Source organism: Microcaecilia unicolor, chromosome 2 (genome assembly GCF_901765095.1).
Source record: "Microcaecilia unicolor chromosome 2, aMicUni1.1, whole genome shotgun sequence".
Taxonomy (NCBI): domain Eukaryota; kingdom Metazoa; phylum Chordata; class Amphibia; order Gymnophiona; family Siphonopidae; genus Microcaecilia; species Microcaecilia unicolor.
The window spans coordinates 114,972,612-114,991,121 of NC_044032.1; the positions used below are offsets into that span (position 1 = coordinate 114,972,612).

General features: G+C 44.9%; 1 protein-coding gene across 1 annotated transcript in view; it reads right to left on the bottom strand.

Annotated features, from left to right (window-relative positions):
* The window catches only part of JMY (junction mediating and regulatory protein, p53 cofactor), a 273,665-nt gene that overhangs the window by 11,936 nt on the left and 243,219 nt on the right, over positions 1-18,510 (bottom strand). Inside the window, exon 10 of the mRNA XM_030193232.1 lies at positions 2,584-2,894. Coding sequence (XP_030049092.1) covers positions 2,587-2,894 — 308 coding nt within the window. The 3' untranslated portion in view covers positions 2,584-2,586. The remainder of the gene's footprint in view (positions 1-2,583; positions 2,895-18,510) is intronic.

Below are 18,510 nucleotides of genomic sequence, written 5' to 3' on the forward strand. Positions count from 1 at the left end.
AGGAATGTGCGGGAGGACTTTTTTGCATTTCTGGGTGGTAGTTCTATTAGGTCTGACATGAAGGCTGGGGCGTCACCATGGATGATTTTATGGACCAAGGTACAGAGTTTGAACGTGATACGTTCCTTGAGTGGGAGCCAGTGTAGTTTTTCGCGAAGGGGTGTTGCACTTTCGTATTTTGGTTTGCCGAATATAAGTCTGGCTGTCGTGTTCTGGGCTGTCTGGAGTTTTTTTGAGTATTTGCTCTTTGCAGCCGGCATAGAGTGAGTTGCAATAGTCCAGATGACTAAGTACCAATGGATTGTACCAGGTAGCGTAAGACACTCCTTGGGAAAAATGGTCTCTTTTTAGTTTCCACATTGAATGGAACATCTTTTTAGTTACGTTTTTTGCATGGTTCTCAAGTATTAGATGTCGATCAATGGTGACTCCAAGGATTTTCAGGGTGTCTGAAAATCAACAATCAACAATGAATGTGATATAAAATATTTGATCATTATCTCAGTACGGATAAATATTCTAAATTTAAGGAAACAATCCATTTACAAGAGCATAAGAAGAATGTTACACAGTCTTTTCACCTGTTTCTACAATAATCCACTTTTCCCTGTTCCACTAAAAGGTACCAATGATCAGAGACCATCAAGATGTGAGACTAACTGAACAGTACAGGAAGGAAATCAAAGCTATTTTACTTCCATATGTGGACCTGAACTATGAACAGAATTTTTCCATTTCTGAAACAGATCTTCACAACACATTCTTTTACTGGCCCTATTTATGACATACATTGGAGCACCTTCTTCACTGCTTTTACAATAAAAATTGTAGCCTTAATTTTGAAGAATGTACTACTGCTAATTTCAAACTAAACTGCCTTAGGTTTCTGTAGATGTAGAAGTGCAAGTTACACTGCTTAATATGATAGAAGTCAAATTTTCAGGAAGTCAGCTACAATAAGGTAGCCAGTAAACTCAATTTCAATAAAGCATTGAGGATTTTTGCAAGTTGGGATAATTTCTACAAAATACCAGTTAAAGTAGTATATCCAATGGTGTATTTGCTTCTTTATTATTTAGTAAAGACTTTACACAACCTTGTAAGAATGCAACTGCTATCCTTGTCAGTTAACTACAGTTTTTAAGGAGTCTGGGAACAGTCCTGGTGAGTAACAGAAGTTAGAATATTTCAAACAAATCTTAAGCTTTTTGAGAGTGTGTTAAACTCTGTTTCCCAAGTGACACTATGGAAGTCTACATCCTTATCAGGCATGAGATGGTATCAATGTCAAGCATATCGGAATTTGTGCAGACAATACAACAGCTACAAAACAAGGTAAGCTTTTATCCTTTATGAGACCGCTGATTGCACTACATTGGCCACTATGCATTGTTTCCATGTGATTCCCAAGTGTATGACTTGGTTACTCTTTTTAGTTTTGTAAATCGATTGAACTTTATAGTATTAGCAGTATAGAAATACAATACAATGTAATGTAATTTTAGAACTAAAAACAAAGTGGCCAACACTGTAGGAGTACCGTTACTATTTAAACAACAGTTGAGAGATTGCACAGTACAATATATACTACTAATTCGTATTCACTTATCCATATATCCCAGGAATATTCTACAATCAAACTTTTTGCAGAATATCTTCAATTATCAGCAAACATACCCTTATAATTTAGTCACTCAACTTGAATAGAATGAAGGGCTTAACCTGCCATGTAGAAATACTGGATCCAATATTAAAAATATTAATGCTCCTAACTTGAGAGTTATGCTCCTAAATTAGCCTCTCTGAAAATGTACTTGGGCTGAGTACCTAAATTTATACTCAAAATTAAGTGGGTGGTGACAGTGGTGGATTTAGGGAAGGGAAACAAAATTTAGACACTTAGCACAGATTTTCAGCACTAGGCTCATAAATTGGGTTAATAAATTTAGATAAATTAAGATGAATTTTCAGGTAAATATTTTCACTCCTAAGTCTGGCTGAAAATTGAACACATAGGCACATAAATTTAGGCCCTCAACTTTTACTGAATATCAGGTCCATTGATTTTTGAATGCCCTGCCAATAAACAGTCTGCTTTACTTTATTTAAAACTTCCATCCACACCTAAAGTAGACAACCAGTACTATGAACTTAGCTCTCTGGTGGCTCCAATGCCTGTGAGTTAAAAGAAAATAATTTAAATATATTAAGTGCTATATAGGTATTTTAAATTTTGACATGATATATTTTTGCTAAATTTCTTATTTTTGGTTTAATCTACAAAATATAAATTTATATTCGTTCTTAAATTTCTGGGTATTTTTAAACAAATCTGTATTTTCCACTATTAATCATTTTTTTTAATTCTTCATACTGTTATAAAATCAAAATTTCTCAACTTATTTTGTCATTTTGATATGGGTTATTTACATGTATGTTGATGCACTTAAAAGTAATTATAACACCAAAGAGTCTGAAAGTCTACAAATCATAAACTTGAAAGGTGGCAGTCCTCTCCTAATAAATGTTAGCAAGGATAGGGAAAAGAAATAGTAAAAGAGAAATATATTGTAGAAGCATTACGGGTCAGTTTTCCCACTCTGTGCAAGGCAGATTCTCATCTTCATCCTCAGACTCAGGAGAAGCTTCTTTGATTCGCCGAAGTGCTTCATGGATGCTGCGTGTCAGGGGGTCAGTGTCGGGTAGGAGAGTGAATGATTCCCTCAGAACCTCCTTCTGCACCTTTTTCAGTTTTACTCCTTTCCTTATTTGGGCCAGGATGTTATTGCTATCATCTTCATCTGGAAATGGAGGCAGAGTTCGCTGTTCAACCTTTCTCAAGTGAAAACTACCACGCTTCAAGGAAGCTAACACTTCGTCCATAGGCGAACTCACTGTGGGATGTAAAAACAAACAAACCCAAAAACAAATTAAAATTAAAGAAATAATCAAAAATTCTGAACTTACTTATTCCTTCCTCTTAATCTGCCCAAATTATGGCTGTACCTGTATCCCATAGCTTACAATACCAGTATTATTGCATACATTGAACACCACCACCTAAAATGCATCTAGCTCATACTAATAGCAATGTATAGAAATAAATAGTTCAGTACCCTAATCCAAACACATTAATAATTTTCTACACATAATGTAAATGTTTTGAATGTTATTTAAGTTAAAATTTCAGAGAAAACTGACCTAATGGTGCAAATAAATTATACAGAGATTGCAAGCATTCTACGGTGAAGTCATGATGAATTTGCCATTTCCATTATTAGCTCTGACATTTTTCAAAAACCTGCTGTGCAACTAAGATCATCAGATAACTTCACATGGTTATTTTGAGCTGGATAGTCAGCCAAAATTAATAGGGTAATTTTTAGCTCAATAAACAGGCTAATCAAACTTCAAATCTGAGCTATTAAATTTAGGTTTCCCACCATTAGATTGTAAGCTCCTTTGAGCAGGGACTGTCCTTCTTTGTTAAACTGTACAGCGCTGCATAACCCTAGTAGCGCTTTAGAAATGTTAAGTAGTAGTAGATCTAGCTGGAGTTGTGCAAGTAAATATTTATGGTCAGTGATGAAAATACAAGTTAAGGGCTCCTTTTACTAAACCATGGTAGTGATTCCCACAAGGCAAATGTGGCAAAGCACATAGGAACTGAATGGGCTTTGTCACATTTGCTGCACCGGGATCGCTACTGTGGCTTTGTAAAAGGAGCCCTATGTGCCTTAAGCAAAATCCTACTCAGAGAATGCTTTTGCCCCCATTCCTTTTTTTTGCCCTGCTAAATTTAAATGCCTTCCAATTTAAAGCATAAATTCAGCTCATAGGGCTGAGGAAGGAGGGATGGAATTTTTAGATGGTTAGATTTACCTTGCTCAACCCCAATTTTAACCAGGTACATCTTTAGAAAGGGTTCTTGGGTAAAAAGGAGTAATTAGGTCTTACCTGCCAATCTTCTTTCCTTTAGTCCTACCAGACCAGTCCAGAACCTGTGGGTTGTGCATGTCGACTAGTGGATGGTGATTTTTTTTTTTTTTTTGGGGGGGGGGGGGGGGAGGTACTATATGCTTTACTCAGTAAGGACACCATGCAGACTTAGATGCTCAATATTTCAAATGACAAAGCAGCTGATCATTGTTTTCTATTTCGTTTCACTTGTTGTACTACTAAAGCGAATGCTACATACCTGTAGAAGGTATTCTCCGAGGACAGCAGGCTGATTGTTCTCACTGATGGGTGACGTCCACGGCAGCCCCTCCAATCGGAATCTTCACTAGCAAAAACCTTTGCTAGCCCTCGCGCGCCGATGCGCACCGCGCATGCGCGGCCGTCTTCCTGCCCGAAACCGGCTCGTGCCGGCCAGTCTCATATGTAGCAAGACAAAGAGAAGGGAAGACACAACTCCAAAGGGGAGGCGGGCGGGTTTGTGAGAACAATCAGCCTGCTGTCCTCGGAGAATACCTTCTACAGGTATGTAGCATTCGCTTTCTCCGAGGACAAGCAGGCTGCTTGTTCTCACTGATGGGGTATCCCTAGCCCCCAGGCTCACTCAAAACAACAACCATGGTCAATTGGGCCTCGCAACGGCGAGGACATAACTGAGATTGACCTAAAAAATTTACCAACTAACTGACAGTGCAGCCTCGAACAGAACAAACAGGGCCCTCGGGGGGTGGAGTTGGATCCTAAAGCCCAAACAGGTTCTGAAGAACTGACTGCCCGAACCGACTGTCGCGTCGGGTATCCTGCTGCAGGCAGTAATGAGATGTGAATGTGTGGACAGATGACCACGTCACAGCTTTGCAAATCTCTTCAATAGTGGCTGACTTCAAGTGGGCTACCGACGCTGCCATGGCTCTAACATTATGAGCCGTGACATGACCCTCAAGAGCCAGCCCAGCCTGGGCGTAAGTGAAGGAAATGCAATCTGCTAGCCAATTGGATATGGTGCGTTTCCCTACAGCCACTCCCCTCCTATTGGGATCAAAAGAAACAAACAATTGGGCGGACTGTCTGTTGGGCTGTGTCCGCTCCAGGTAGAAGGCCAATGCTCTCTTGCAGTCCAATGTGTGCAGCTGACGTTCAGCAGGGCAGGAATGAGGACGGGGAAAGAATGTTGGCAAGACAATTGACTGGTTCAGATGGAACTCCGACACAACCTTTGGCAAGAACTTAGGGTCAGTGCGGAGGACTACTCTGTTATGATGAAATTTGGTGTAAGGGGCCTGGGCTACCAGGGCCTGAAGCTCACTGACTCTACGAGCTGAAGTAACTGCCACCAAGAAAATGACCTTCCAGGTCAAGTACTTCAGATGGCAGGAATTCAGTGGCTCAAAAGGAGGTTTCATCAGCTGGGTGTGAACGACATTGAGATCCCATGACACTGTAGGAGGCTTGACAGGGGGCTTTGACAAAAGCAAACCTCTCATGAAGCGAACAACTAAAGGCTGTCCTGAGATCAGCTTACCTTCCACACGGTAATGGTATGCACTGATTGCACTAAGGTGAACCCTTACAGAGTTGGTCTTGAGACCAGACTCAGACAAGTGCAGAAGGTATTCAAGCAGGGTCTGTGTAGGACAAGAGCGAGGATCTAGGGCCTTGCTGTCACACCAGACGGCAAACCTCCTCCACAGAAAGAAGTAACTCCTCTTAGTGGAATCTTTCCTGGAAGCAAGCAAGATGCGGGAGACACCCTCCGACAGACCCAAAGAGGCAAAGTCTACGCTCTCAACATCCAGGCCGTGAGAGCCAGGGACCGGAGGCTGGGATGCAGAAGTGCCCCTTCGTTCTGTGTGATGAGGGTCGGAAAACACTCCAATCGCCACGGTTCTTCGGAGGACAACTCCAGAAGAAGAGGGAACCAGATCTGCCGCGGCCAAAAGGGAGCAATCAGAATCATGGTGCCTCGGTCTTGCTTGAGTTTCAACAAAGTCTTCCCCACCAGAGGTATGGGAGGATAAGCATACAGCAGACCCTCCCCCCAGTCCAGGAGGAAGGCATCCGATGCCAGTCTGCCGTGGGCCTGAAGCCTGGAACAGAACTGAGGGACTTTGTGGTTGGCTCGAGATGCGAAGAGATCTACCAAGGGGGTGCCCCACACCTGGAAGATCTGCCGCACTACGCGGGAGTTGAGCGACCACTCGTGAGGTTGCATAATCCTGCTCAACCTGTCGGCCAGACTGTTGTTTACGCCTGCCAGATATGTGGCTTGGAGCACCATGCCGTGACGGCGAGCCCAGAGCCACATGCTGACGGCTTCCTGACACAGGGGGCGAGATCCGGTGCCCCCCTGCTTGTTGATGTAATACATGGCAACCTGGTTGTCTGTCTGAATTTGGATAATTTGGTGGGACAGCCGATCTCTGAAAGCCTTCAGAGCGTTCCAGATCGCTCGCAACTCCAGAAGATTGATCTGCAGATCGCGTTCCTGGAGGGACCAGCTTCCTTGGGTGTGAAGCCCATCGACATGAGCTCCCCATCCCAGGAGAGACGCATCCGTTGTCAGCACTTTTTGTGGCTGAGGAATTTGGAAAGGACGTCCCAGAGTCAAATTGGACCAAATCGTCCACCAATACAGGGATTTGAGAAAACTCGTGGACAGGTGGATCACGTCCTCTAGATCCCCAGCAGCCTGAAACCACTGGGAAGCTAGGGTCTATTGAGCAGATCTCATGTGAAGGCGGGCCATGGGAGTCACATGAACTGTGGAGGCCATGTGGCCCAGCAATCTCAACATCTGCCGAGCTGTGATCTGCTGGGACGCTCGCACCCACGAGACGAGGGACAACAAGTTGTTGGCTCTCGCCTCTGGAAGATAGGCGCGAGCTGTCCGAGAATCCAGCAGAGCTCCTATGAATTCGAGATTCTGCACTGGGAGAAGATGGGACTTTGGGTAATTTATCACAAACCCCAGTAGCTCCAGGAGGCGAATAGTCATCTGCATGGACTGCAGGGCTCCTGCCTCGGATGTGTTCTTCACCAGCCAATCGTCGAGATATGGGAACACATGCACCCCCAGCCTGCGAAGTGCCGCTGCTACTACAGCCAAGCACTTTGTGAACACCCTGGGCGCAGAGGCGAGCCCAAAGGGTAGCACACAGTACTGGAAGTGACGTGTGCCCAGCTGAAATCGCAGATACTGTCTGTGAGCTGGCAGTATCGGGATGTGTGTGTAGGCATCCTTCAAGTACAGAGAGCATAGCCAATCGTTTTCCTGAATCATGGGAAGAAGGGTGCCCAGGGAAAGCATCCTGAACTTTTCTTTGACCAGATATTTGTTCAGGGCCCTTAGGTCTAGGATGGGACGCATCCCCCTGTTTTCTTTTCCACAAGGAAGTACCTGGAATAGAATCCCAGCCCTTCTTGCCCGGATGGCACGGGCTCGACCGCATTGGCGCTGAGAAGGGCGGAGAGTTCCTCTGCAAGTACCTGCTTGTGTTGGAAGCTGTAAGACTGAGCTCCCGGTGGATAATTTGGAGGTTTTGAGGCCAAATTGAGGGTGTATCCTTGCCGGACTATTTGGAGAACCCACTGATCGGAGGTTATGAGAGGCCACCTTTGGTGAAAAGCTTTCAACCTCCCTCCGACTGGCAGGTCGCCCGGCACGGACACTTGGATGTCGGCTATGCTCTGCTGGAGCCAGTCAAAAGCTCGTCCCTTGCTTTTGCTGGGGAGCCGAGGGGCCTTGCTGAAGCGCACGCTGCTGACGAGAGCGAGTGCGCTGGGGCTTAGCCTGGGCCGCAGGCTGTCGAGAAGGAGGATTGTACCTACGCTTGCCAGAAGAGTAGGGAACAGTCTTCCTTCCCCCCAAAAATCTTCTACCTGTAGAGGTAGAGGCTGAAGGCTGCCGGCAGGAGAACTTGTCGAATGCGGTGTCCCGCTGGTGGAGCTGCTCTACCACCTGTTCGACTTTCTCTCCAAAAATATTATCCGCACGGCAAGGCGAGTCCGCAATCCGCTGCTGGATTCTATTCTCCAGGTCGGAGGCACGCAGCCATGAGAGTCTGCGCATCACCACACCTTGAGCAGCGGCCCTGGACGCAACATCAAAGGTGTCATACACCCCTCTGGCCAGGAATTTTCTGCACGCCTTCAGCTGCCTGACCACCTCCTGAAATGGCTTGGCTTGCTCAGGGGGAAGCGCATCCACCAAGTCCGCCAACTGCCGCACATTGTTCCGCATGTGTATGCTCGTGTAGAGCTGGTAAGACTGAATTTTGGCCACGAGCATAGAAGAATGGTAGGCCTTCCTCCCAAAGGAGTCCAAGGTTCTAGAGTCCTTGCCCGGGGGCGCCGAAGCATGCTCCCTAGAACTCTTGGCCTTCTTTAGGGCCAAATCCACAACTCCAGAGTCGTGAGGCAACTGAGTGCGCATCAGCTCTGGGTCCCCATGGATCCGGTACTGGGACTCGATCTTCTTGGGAATGTGGGGGTTAGTTAAAGGCTTGGTCCAGTTCGCCAGCAATGTCCTTTTTAGGACATGGTGCATGGGTACAGTGAACGCTTCCTTAGGTGGAGAAGGATAGTCCAGGAGCTCAAACATTTCAGCCCTGGGCTCGTCCTCCACAACCACCGGGAAGGGGATGGCCGTAGACATCTCCCGGACAAAGGAAGCGAAAGACAGACTCTCGGGAGGAGAAAGCTGTCTTTCAGGAGAGGGAGTGGGATCAGAAGGAAGACCCTCAGACTCCTCGTCAGAGAAATATCTGATGTCTCCTTCGTCTTCCCACGAGGCCTCACCCTCGGTGTCAGACACAAGTTCACGGACCTGTGTCTGCAACCTCGCCCGACTCGACTCTGTGGAGCCACGTCCACGATGGGGGCGTCGAGAGGTAGACTCCCTCGCCCGCATCGGCGAAGCTCCCTCCGCCGACGTAGTCGGGGAGCCTTCCTGGGAGGCGGCGGCGGCAGCCGGTACCGCACGCGGCACCGACGCCGGAGACCTCACCTCGGGCGATGGGCCAGCCGGCGCCACGCTCGACGGTACCGGTGGCGCAAGCGCCGCCGGTACCGGAGGGTTAGGGCGCAACAGCTCTCCCAGAATCTCTGGGAGAACGGCCCGGAGGCTCTCGTTCAGAGCGGCTGCAGAGAAAGGCATGGAGGTCGATGCAGGCGTCGACGTCAGAACCTGTTCCGGGCGTGGAGGCTGTTCCGGGCTGTCCAGAGTGGAGCGCATCGACACCTCCTAAACAGAGGGTGAGCGGTCCTCTCGGTGCCGATGCCTGCTGGGTGCCGACTCCCTCGGCGACCCAGAGCTCTCGGTACCGACGCGGGGAGGAGACCGGTGTCGATGCTTCTTCGACTTCTTCCGAAGCATGTCACCGGAGCTTCCCGGCACCGACGAGGAGGACGTAGAATCCAGCCGTCACTTCCTCGGGGCCGAGACCGAAGGAGGCCGGTCTCGGGGGGGCTGTACCGCAGGAGCCCTCAGGGTAGGGGGAGACCCACCCGAAGGCTCACCGCCACCAGCAGGGGAATGGACAGCCCTCACCTGCACTCCAGACGAAGCACCACCGTCCGACGACATCAGCAGACGAGGTCCCGGTACCACCGACGTCGATACAGTCGTCTGATGTCTCAGCGCCGATGCAGAGGGCCGATGCCTCGATGCACTGGCAGCCGAGGATGAAGGTCTGGACGCTGAAGACGTCGATGCACTCGATACCCCCGGTGCCGATGCCGACGAAGAGCCCGAGAACAAAATGTTCCACTGGGCTAACCTCGCTACCTGAGTCCGCTTTTGTAAAAGGGAACACAGACTACAGGCCTGAGGGCGGTGCCCAGCCCCCAGACACTGAAGACACGACGCGTGCCTGTCAGTGAGCGAGATTACCCGGGTGCACTGGGTGCACTTCTTGAAGCCGCTGGAAGGCTTCGATGTCATGGGCGGAAAAATCACGCCGGCGAGATCAAAAGTCGAAATGGCGAAATTTGGCACCAGAAAAATAGCGAGAAGGAAATTTCAACCGGGGCCTAAATAAAGCCTACCCCGACGACGAAAGAAAACTTACCGGGGCGAAAAAAACTCAAAGTACAGGAAGGGAAAAACCAAAAGAGGTCTTTCCGAAACAATTTTTAAAGTTTCTCACAGAAACGAGTCGAAAACGACGCGCGAGGTCGACTTTTCGGGGCACGAACGGCAAAACACAACCGTACCGAGCGCGGAGAAAAGAAGACTGGCTGGCACGAGCCGGTTTCAGGCGGGAAGACGGCCGCGCATGCGCGGTGCGCATCGGCGCACGAGGGCTAGCAAAGGTTTTTGCTAGTGAAGATTCCGATTGGAGGGGCTGCCGTGGACGTCACCCATCAGTGAGAACAAGCAGCCTGCTTGTCCTCGGAGAATACTCGTTATAACATACTACCAATAAAAAAGAGAAAAAAAAAACAACTTTGAAAAAAACTGTTAGAGAAAATGGAACGTTGAACCTGAAGACAATTTGTTGATAAGAGTGAGAAGAGCAATTGCAAAGTATACTAAAATACTTTAATAACTGGAAATATATTAGAGAGGGCCCCTGGACGTTTATTTGGGACTAAATGAAAGAAAATTAACAGGTAAGATCTAATTTTTTCTTTCCTTAGTGTCCTTACCAGACTAGTCCAGAACCTGTGGGATGTATCAAATCCGTTCCCAAGATGGCAGGACCCCAAAATCTCTGCCTGAATAATTTTAGGCCCAAACACAGTATCATTCTCCTACATGGAGCTGACAATGCTTTGTGAACAAGGAACAAGGAATGACTGTATCTCCAGTCTGCAGCTGTGAATTGGAACTATCACTTGCAACTCTGCCCACAAGGTCGAAAAAAAAAAAAAAAAAAAAAAAAATATATATATATATATATATATATATATATATATATATATATACATACACACACACACTACCTCAGTTAGTAGGGTAATGATAATTGGTTCACTTTACCTGAAACCTACAAAGAGAAAAATCAATCTGCCCAATTTTAGAAATTCATTGGTCACTTCAACATAATTCTAAAGTACACAACAGAAACGGATCAAAAGTAAAGATTTGATCCATATGAAATAAGAACATCATCTTTGAAGAAAGGACAATACTGTTTAACTGATGTTCCACCCAGTAACATAGTACATGTCAGCAGACAAAGACCTGCACAGCCCATTCAATGTGCCCAACAAGGTGACTAGAGTTGTATCTGGTACTTTGTGTAAGTTCCACTTCTTCATGATTAAACACTGGCATATTTAATATCTATCTCTCCCTGCCAATTTTGGGGCACAGACCATAGAAGTCTGCCTGGCACCAGTCCTACTTCCCAACTATTGGACTTGCCATCAAAGCCCACTCCAGTCTTGATCCTATGTCACTGTCGTTTACAGGACCCAGACTGCAGAAGTCTGCCTGGCCTCAGTCTTACTTCTCAACCTCTGGAGTGTTGTCAAAGCTCACTCCAGCTATGAGGTCTTTCAAGTTTTGTTTTAATTGGATTCCATTCTTTTTCTATATAGGGATTCTCTATGTTTATCCCACACATTCTTCAAATTTGTCACTGTTCATGTCTTCACAACCTCCCCCAGGAGGGCATGCCAGGCATCCATCACCTTTTGTGTGAAACAATATTTCCTGATATTGCTTCTAAGTCTACCACCCTGCAACCTCAACTCATGATCTCTAGTTCTATCATTTTAGTGTCTCAAAAATATTTTTCATATTAATATCTTTTAAGTATTTAAACATCTGTATCATATCCCCTTTATCTCTCCTTTCTTCTAGGGTATATATATTCAGGTCTTCAAGTCTCTTTTCATATGTCTTTTGGCTCAAGCCCCATATCATTATTTTTGCCTTCCTCTGAACCATTTCAAGGTTTTTTTTATGTCCATAGTGAGACAGGGCCTCTAAAATTGAACATAATAATCCAAATGGGGCCTGACAAATGGCTTGTACAGGAACATTAACACTTCCTTGCTTCTACTGGATATGCCTCTCTCTATGAAACACAGCATCCTTCTGGCTATTGCCATCGCCTTTCCTCTATAACCTGAAGAAAGGTATCTGCAAGTTTTATTTATTACATTTGTACCCCGCACTTTCCCGCTCATCGCAGGCTCAATGCGGCTTACATAGTAACAAAAGAATACAATCTGTAGTATCTGAATCAACAAAGGAGGTATGTAATAGGACAAATGAACAAGGAGTAAATGGAATAGAAGAGATGTGAGAGAAAGGATAGGGATAGGTAAGGAGGTGGGGCGATAAAGGAGAAGTTGAGAAGAGTATGGAGGGTAAGAAGGCTGGTAGGAGATATTTTTTGAGTCATTGTTAGTGAATGATTGAACCGGTAAATAGATGGATTGCTTACAATTATTTATGGTATGTCAGGTCATTCGGGTAAACCTGTTTGAATAGATGGGTTTTCAATAGTTTCCTAAAGGGAAGATATTCACTAATTGACCGAATGTACCTGGGCAGAGCATTCCAGAGTTGGGATCCCAGGTAGGGGTTTTGTACTTTAGTCCTTTGCAATTGGGAAGGTGCAAGTTAAGGTATGATTGTGAAGATGTTGACATGTTTCTGGTCGGAAGGTTTAATAGATATGTAACTTGGTTATACTCCATGGATGATCTTGTGGATTAATGTGATGGCCTTAAAGTTAACTCATTCTCTAACAGGGAGCCAATGAAGTTTCATACAGAGGGGTGTTGCACTTTTGAATCTAGGTTTCCCATAAATAAGTCTAGCTGTCGTATTCTGGGCAGTCTGAAGTTTTTTCATAATTTGGGCCTTACATCCAATGAAGATACTATTACAGTAATCAGCATGGGTGAGTACCATGGATTGTACCAAACTGTGGAAGGTGTTCAAGGGGAGATAAGGTTTCACACGTTTCAACATCCACATCCCATTGAACATTTTCTTCGTGATGGATGTTGCATGGTCTTCAAGGGATAAGTATTTATCCAATGTAACTCCGAGGACTTTCAGATTATTGGATATAGAAATTGTGACATCAGGAGTGGTGAGAGTGGTTGGATGGAATGTGGAATAGTGGGAAGAAAGGATTAGGCATTGAGTTTTATCTTTGTTCAATTTCAGTTTGAAAGCATTGGCCCAAGAAGTTAGGATTTTCATACCATTGGTTATTTTGTCGGAAATTTCTGCTAGGTTAGATTTGAGAAATTTCTGCTAGGTTAGATTTGAAGGGAATAAATATGGTAACGTCGTCAGCATAGATAAAAGGGTTGAGACCATGTTTGGAAAGGGATTTAGCCAGAGAAATCATCATAAGGTTGAACAGAATTGGGGATAGAGGAGAACCTTGAGGCACACCGCAATCTGATGACCAGGGAGATGATATTGCTGTAGATGACTTGACTCTATAAGATCTAGAGATAATAAAGCCTTCGATCCATTTTATAACATTGCCACCAATTCCCAACTTATCCAGAAGTCTAGTAAGTTAAAACCTGAAGCTCAAAATTCTCTAAGAAGAGACAGAAAAAACAAGAATAACTACATAAAGGGTGATATTCTTCCAAGACACTCCTTAAAGGGGGGGGGGGGGGGGGGGGGGAAGAACAAAGTCCTAGTACTTTTTAAGCAGGAGGACAGGAGAAACACACACCTTGAGAGAAACTTTCAGATGGCCTTGAAAGCATGATAAAATTGTAACTTGAACTTAATGACCAGAACATCACTGGCTATTATGTGTGGTGCTCTCCGGAACAATCCAGTATGCATCTGCCCAGCAGAAGGTCCCTTTTCGTAACACACCCAGCCCCATCAACCACTGCAGCTGCAATGATAAGCAAGCGACTAAAACACCACAGAGTGGCACTCACTACCCTACATATACCAGGGAATAGCCATCTCACAGGAACCCCATATGGCTGCCAATCTTAATCCAATCTTTTTTTTTTTTTAATTTATTTCTAATAAGACAAGATAGAACATAACCAGAACCCCCGGGCCAAGGTCTTCCAAACGCAGAGTTCAGAATAGTGACGCTGAATAAAAGAAAAGAAAATTATCAGGTAAGAGAATTTATCCTTTCTTAGCATCAGCTTACCCTGTTCTGAACCAGTAGGATGTACTGAAGCAGACCTAATGGGCGGGGGAAGAAAAAGCCCTCTGAATGACCACCCTGCTAAAGTCTGAACAGTACCTGGCCAGAACATCCAACCTATAAAGCTTAGCAAAGGAGCATAATAAGGACCATGTCACAGCCCTGCAAATGTCCTCAGGTGAAACAACCCAGGCCTTCATCCAGGATGCTGCCTTAGCCCCGGTCGAGTGGGCCTTCAGTCCCCTAAGGAAACGGACAACCCAAACCAATGTAGGCAGACTCAATAGATGCCTTAGTTCAACTCACAATAGAAGCCTTAGAGGCTGCCTAGCCCTTCTGAGGGTCATGAAAGAGCACAAAGAGGTGATCAGAGAGACAAAACTCATTCGTCTCCTTCAGGTACTAGAGAAGCGCTCTCCGGACATCCAGTTTGTGGAGCCTCTGGTCCGCAGAGGATGACCCTCCTCCCCCCCCCCAAAAAAGTGGGAGATTCACATGGAATGGAGATACCATCTTCAGCAGAAAGGATGGGACTCTACAGAAATGGGTTCTGGCATGATAGGGCCTGAAGTTCCGAGACCCTCCGAGCAAAAGTGATTGCCACCAGAAACACTGTTTTGAGCGTGAGGTCCTTGATGGAAGCCAAATGCAAGGGCATGAATGGAGCCCCTGATAATGCCTGGAGAACCAAACTGAGGTCTCATAGTATGATCAGATTTCATATCGGCTGTGGAGTAAGTACACACAGGAAATCCAATACATTAGCATTTAATTTTCAAAAAGGAGACTATGATAAAATGAGAAGAATGGTGAAAAAACAATGGAGCAGCTGCAAAAGTCACAAATTTATGTCAGGTGTGCATGCTGTTCAAAAATACCATCCTGGAAGCCCATGCCAGTTATATTCCAAGAAGGAAGGCCAGCATTATTAAAAAGTGAGGTGAAGGAAGCTATTAGAGCTAAAAGAAAATCCTTCAGAAAATGGAAGAAGGGGATCCGACTGAAAATAATAAGAAACAGCATAAGGAATGGCAAGCCAAATGTAAAAATGCTGATAAAGAAGGCGAAGAAGGATTTTGAAAAAAAGATTGCATTGGACGCAAAAACACATAGTAAAAAATTTTTTTAGGTATACTAAAAGCAAGAAACCAGCAAAAGAATCAGTTGGAATGCTAGATGACAGAGGGGCACTCAGGGAAAACAAAGCCATAGCAGAAAGATTAAATTATTTGCTTTGGTCTTCTCCGAGGAAGATTTGGGAGACATACCGGTCCAAGAAATGGCATTCAAAGCTGACAAGTCAGAGAAACTGAATGAAATCTCTAAAAATCTGGAAGATGTAATGGCGCAATCTCACAAACTGAAGAGTAGTAAATCGCCTGGACTGGATTCATCCCAGAGTACTAACAGAATTGAAAAATGAACTTGCAGAACTATTGTTATTAAAATGCCATTTATCTTTAAAATCATAAAATCAAGCATGGAACTGGAAGATTGGAGGGTGGCCAATCTAATGCCAATTTTTGAAAAAGGTTCCAGAGGTGATCCAGGAAATTATAGACCGGTAAGCCTAACATCAGTGCTGGGCAAAATAGCAGATACTATTATAAAGAACTATTATAAAGGCATTTGACAAAGTACCTCATAAAAGACTCCAGAGGAAATCAGAGAGTCATGGGATAGGTAGTGTTCAAACAAGCCTAGCCATCTATTCAAACAAGCCTACCCAAAAGACCCAGATTAATCTCATGAACCCATCTACCTTACATATACTGAAGAGAAAACAACATTGACCCAGAATCTATCTCCCACCTTACCCTCCTCTCTCTATCACCTGTCTCTACCTACCTACCCATCCATCCTTCTATACTTAATTTCCTACTTTACATAACAAAATTCTGTGTTACCTATTACAATGTAAGCCACATTGAGCCTGCTTTTAGTGGGAAAGTGTGGGATACAAATATAATAAATAAATAAATAAATATTGTGGATTAAAAACTGGTTAAAAGACAGAAAACAGAGAGTAGGGTGAAATGGTCAGTATTTTCAATGGAGAAGGGTAGATATTGGGGTTCTCCAGGGGTCTGTGCTGGGACTGCTGCTTTAAATAATCTAGAGATGGGAGTAACTAGTGAGGTAATTAAATTTGCTGACGACACAAAGTTATTCAAAGTTGTTAAATAGCAAGAGAATTGTGATACAAAGTGATGCATGTGGGAAAGAAGAACCCGAACTATAGTTATGTGATGCAAAGTTCCACAGTAGGAATCACCAACCAGGAAAGAGATCTAGGTGTTATTGTTGATGATATGTTGAAACCCTCTGCTTAGTGTGCAGCAGCGGTGGCTAAGAAAGCAAATAGAATATTAGGTATTATTAGGAAAGGAATGGAAAACAAAAATGAGAATGTTATAATGCCTTTGTATCACTACATGGTGCGAATACTGTGTGCAATTCTGGTCACCGCATCTCAAAAAAGACATAGCGGAATTAGAAAAAGTACAGAGAAAGGTGACGAAAATGAGAATGAGACATCTTCCCTATGAGGAAAGGCTAAAGTGGCTAGGGCTCTTCAGCTTGGAGAAAAGTCAGCTGAGGGGAGATATGATAGAGGACTAGAAAATAATGAGTTGAGTGGAACGGGTAGATGTGAATCACTTCTTTAATCTTTCCAAAAATACTAGGACTAGGAGGCAAGCAATAAAGCTACAAAGTAGTAAATTTAAAACAAATCGAAGAAAATATTTATTCACTCAACATGTAATTAAACTCTGGAATTCTTTGCCAGAGAATGTGGTAAAAGCAATTAGCTTAGCGGGTTTAAAAAAGGTTTGGATAGCTTCCTAAAAGAAAAGTCCATAAGCTATTAAAGATGGACTTGGGGGAAAATCCACCGCTTATCTCTAGGATAAGCATGTATTGTACTGTTTTGGGATCTACCAGGTACTTGGGATTGGCCACTGTTGGAAATAGGATGCTGGGCTTGATGGACCTTCGGTCTGTCCCACTATTGCAACACTTATGTACTTAAGGATGAAAGGGAGGGTTCAAGAGTGCTACTCCCTTCAAGAACCGAGCCACCTCCCTGGATTAGGAATTGGTTATTGGAGAGAAAACAGAGGGTAGGGTTAAATGGTCATTTCTCTCAATGGAGGAGAGTGAACAGTGGTGTGCAGCAGGGATCTGTACTGAGACCAGTACTATTTAACATATTTATAAATGATATGGAAATTGGAAAGATGAGTTAGGTGATCAAATTTGCAGATAATACAAAACTATTCAAGGTTGTTAAAACACGTGCGGACTGTGAAATATTGCAGGAAGACCTTAGGAAATTGTCCAAATGGCAGATGAAATTTAATGTGGACGAATGCAAGGTGATGCGCATTGGAAAGAATAATCCGAATCACAGTTACCTGATGCTAGGGTCCACCTTTGGGGTCAGCACTCAAGAAAAAGATCTGGGTGTTGTACATAATACGCTGAAATCTTATGCTCAGCTGAAAGAGCCTGCAGATGTGCTTCCGCCCAGCAGAAGAGGCTCAGCTCAATGCCTCCAGGGCCACTGCTTGACTCTGGGTCCCGCCCTGCCTGTTCACGTATGCTACCGTTTTTGTGTTGTTCAACATCACTCTGACCACTTTCCTTTTCAGGAGCAGTTGAAACTTCAGTAGAGCAAACCAGACCGGCCAGGTCTACAGGCAGTTGATGGATCAAGATGTCTCCTGGCTGGACCACATGCCCTGTGCTACTTGCCCCCAAGGCAGTGAGCTCCCAAGCCAAGGAAACTCACATCCATGGTAAACAGCACCCATTGAGGAAGATCCAGAGGGACCCTCCTCAAAAAGTTCACTGGACTGCCCCACCAGGCCACACTGAGCTTGGCCTTGGGTGTGAGCAGCAGCAGAAAAATGAAGTCCTGAAAGGCAGGAGCCCACTGCAGAAGATGCATGAGCCCTCGCCCAAGGCATCACCCTTTGGAGAAGATGCCACAGAGCCCAGGAGTTGCAAGAAGTCCCAGATTGTGAGCAACGGAGGAACGCACAACCAGAACTTCTGCACCTGCAGATTTTCCGCCTGCTCTTCCGGGAGAAACACTATTCCCCAAGTCATGTTGAAGCAAAGTCCCAGATATTACAGAACTTGAGACAGAAACAGATGACTCTTGGGATGATTCACGACCTAGCCCAGGGATTCCAGGAGGAAGATAGCCTGATCGGTGGCCTGACTGGCCTCCACTGCTGAGTCTGCCCAAATCAGCCAGTCATCCAGGTAAGGGGGAACCTAAAAACAACCTATGAACAAGCCAACTTCCGAAGTCTACTGAAGACCCATCTCTTCAACAAGGCATACAACAATGATCAATAAATATGAACTCCTGCACACAGATCCAGAACTGCCCTACAATATTTGCTTGCCAAACCACTATCATGTTTTTCTCTCTCTC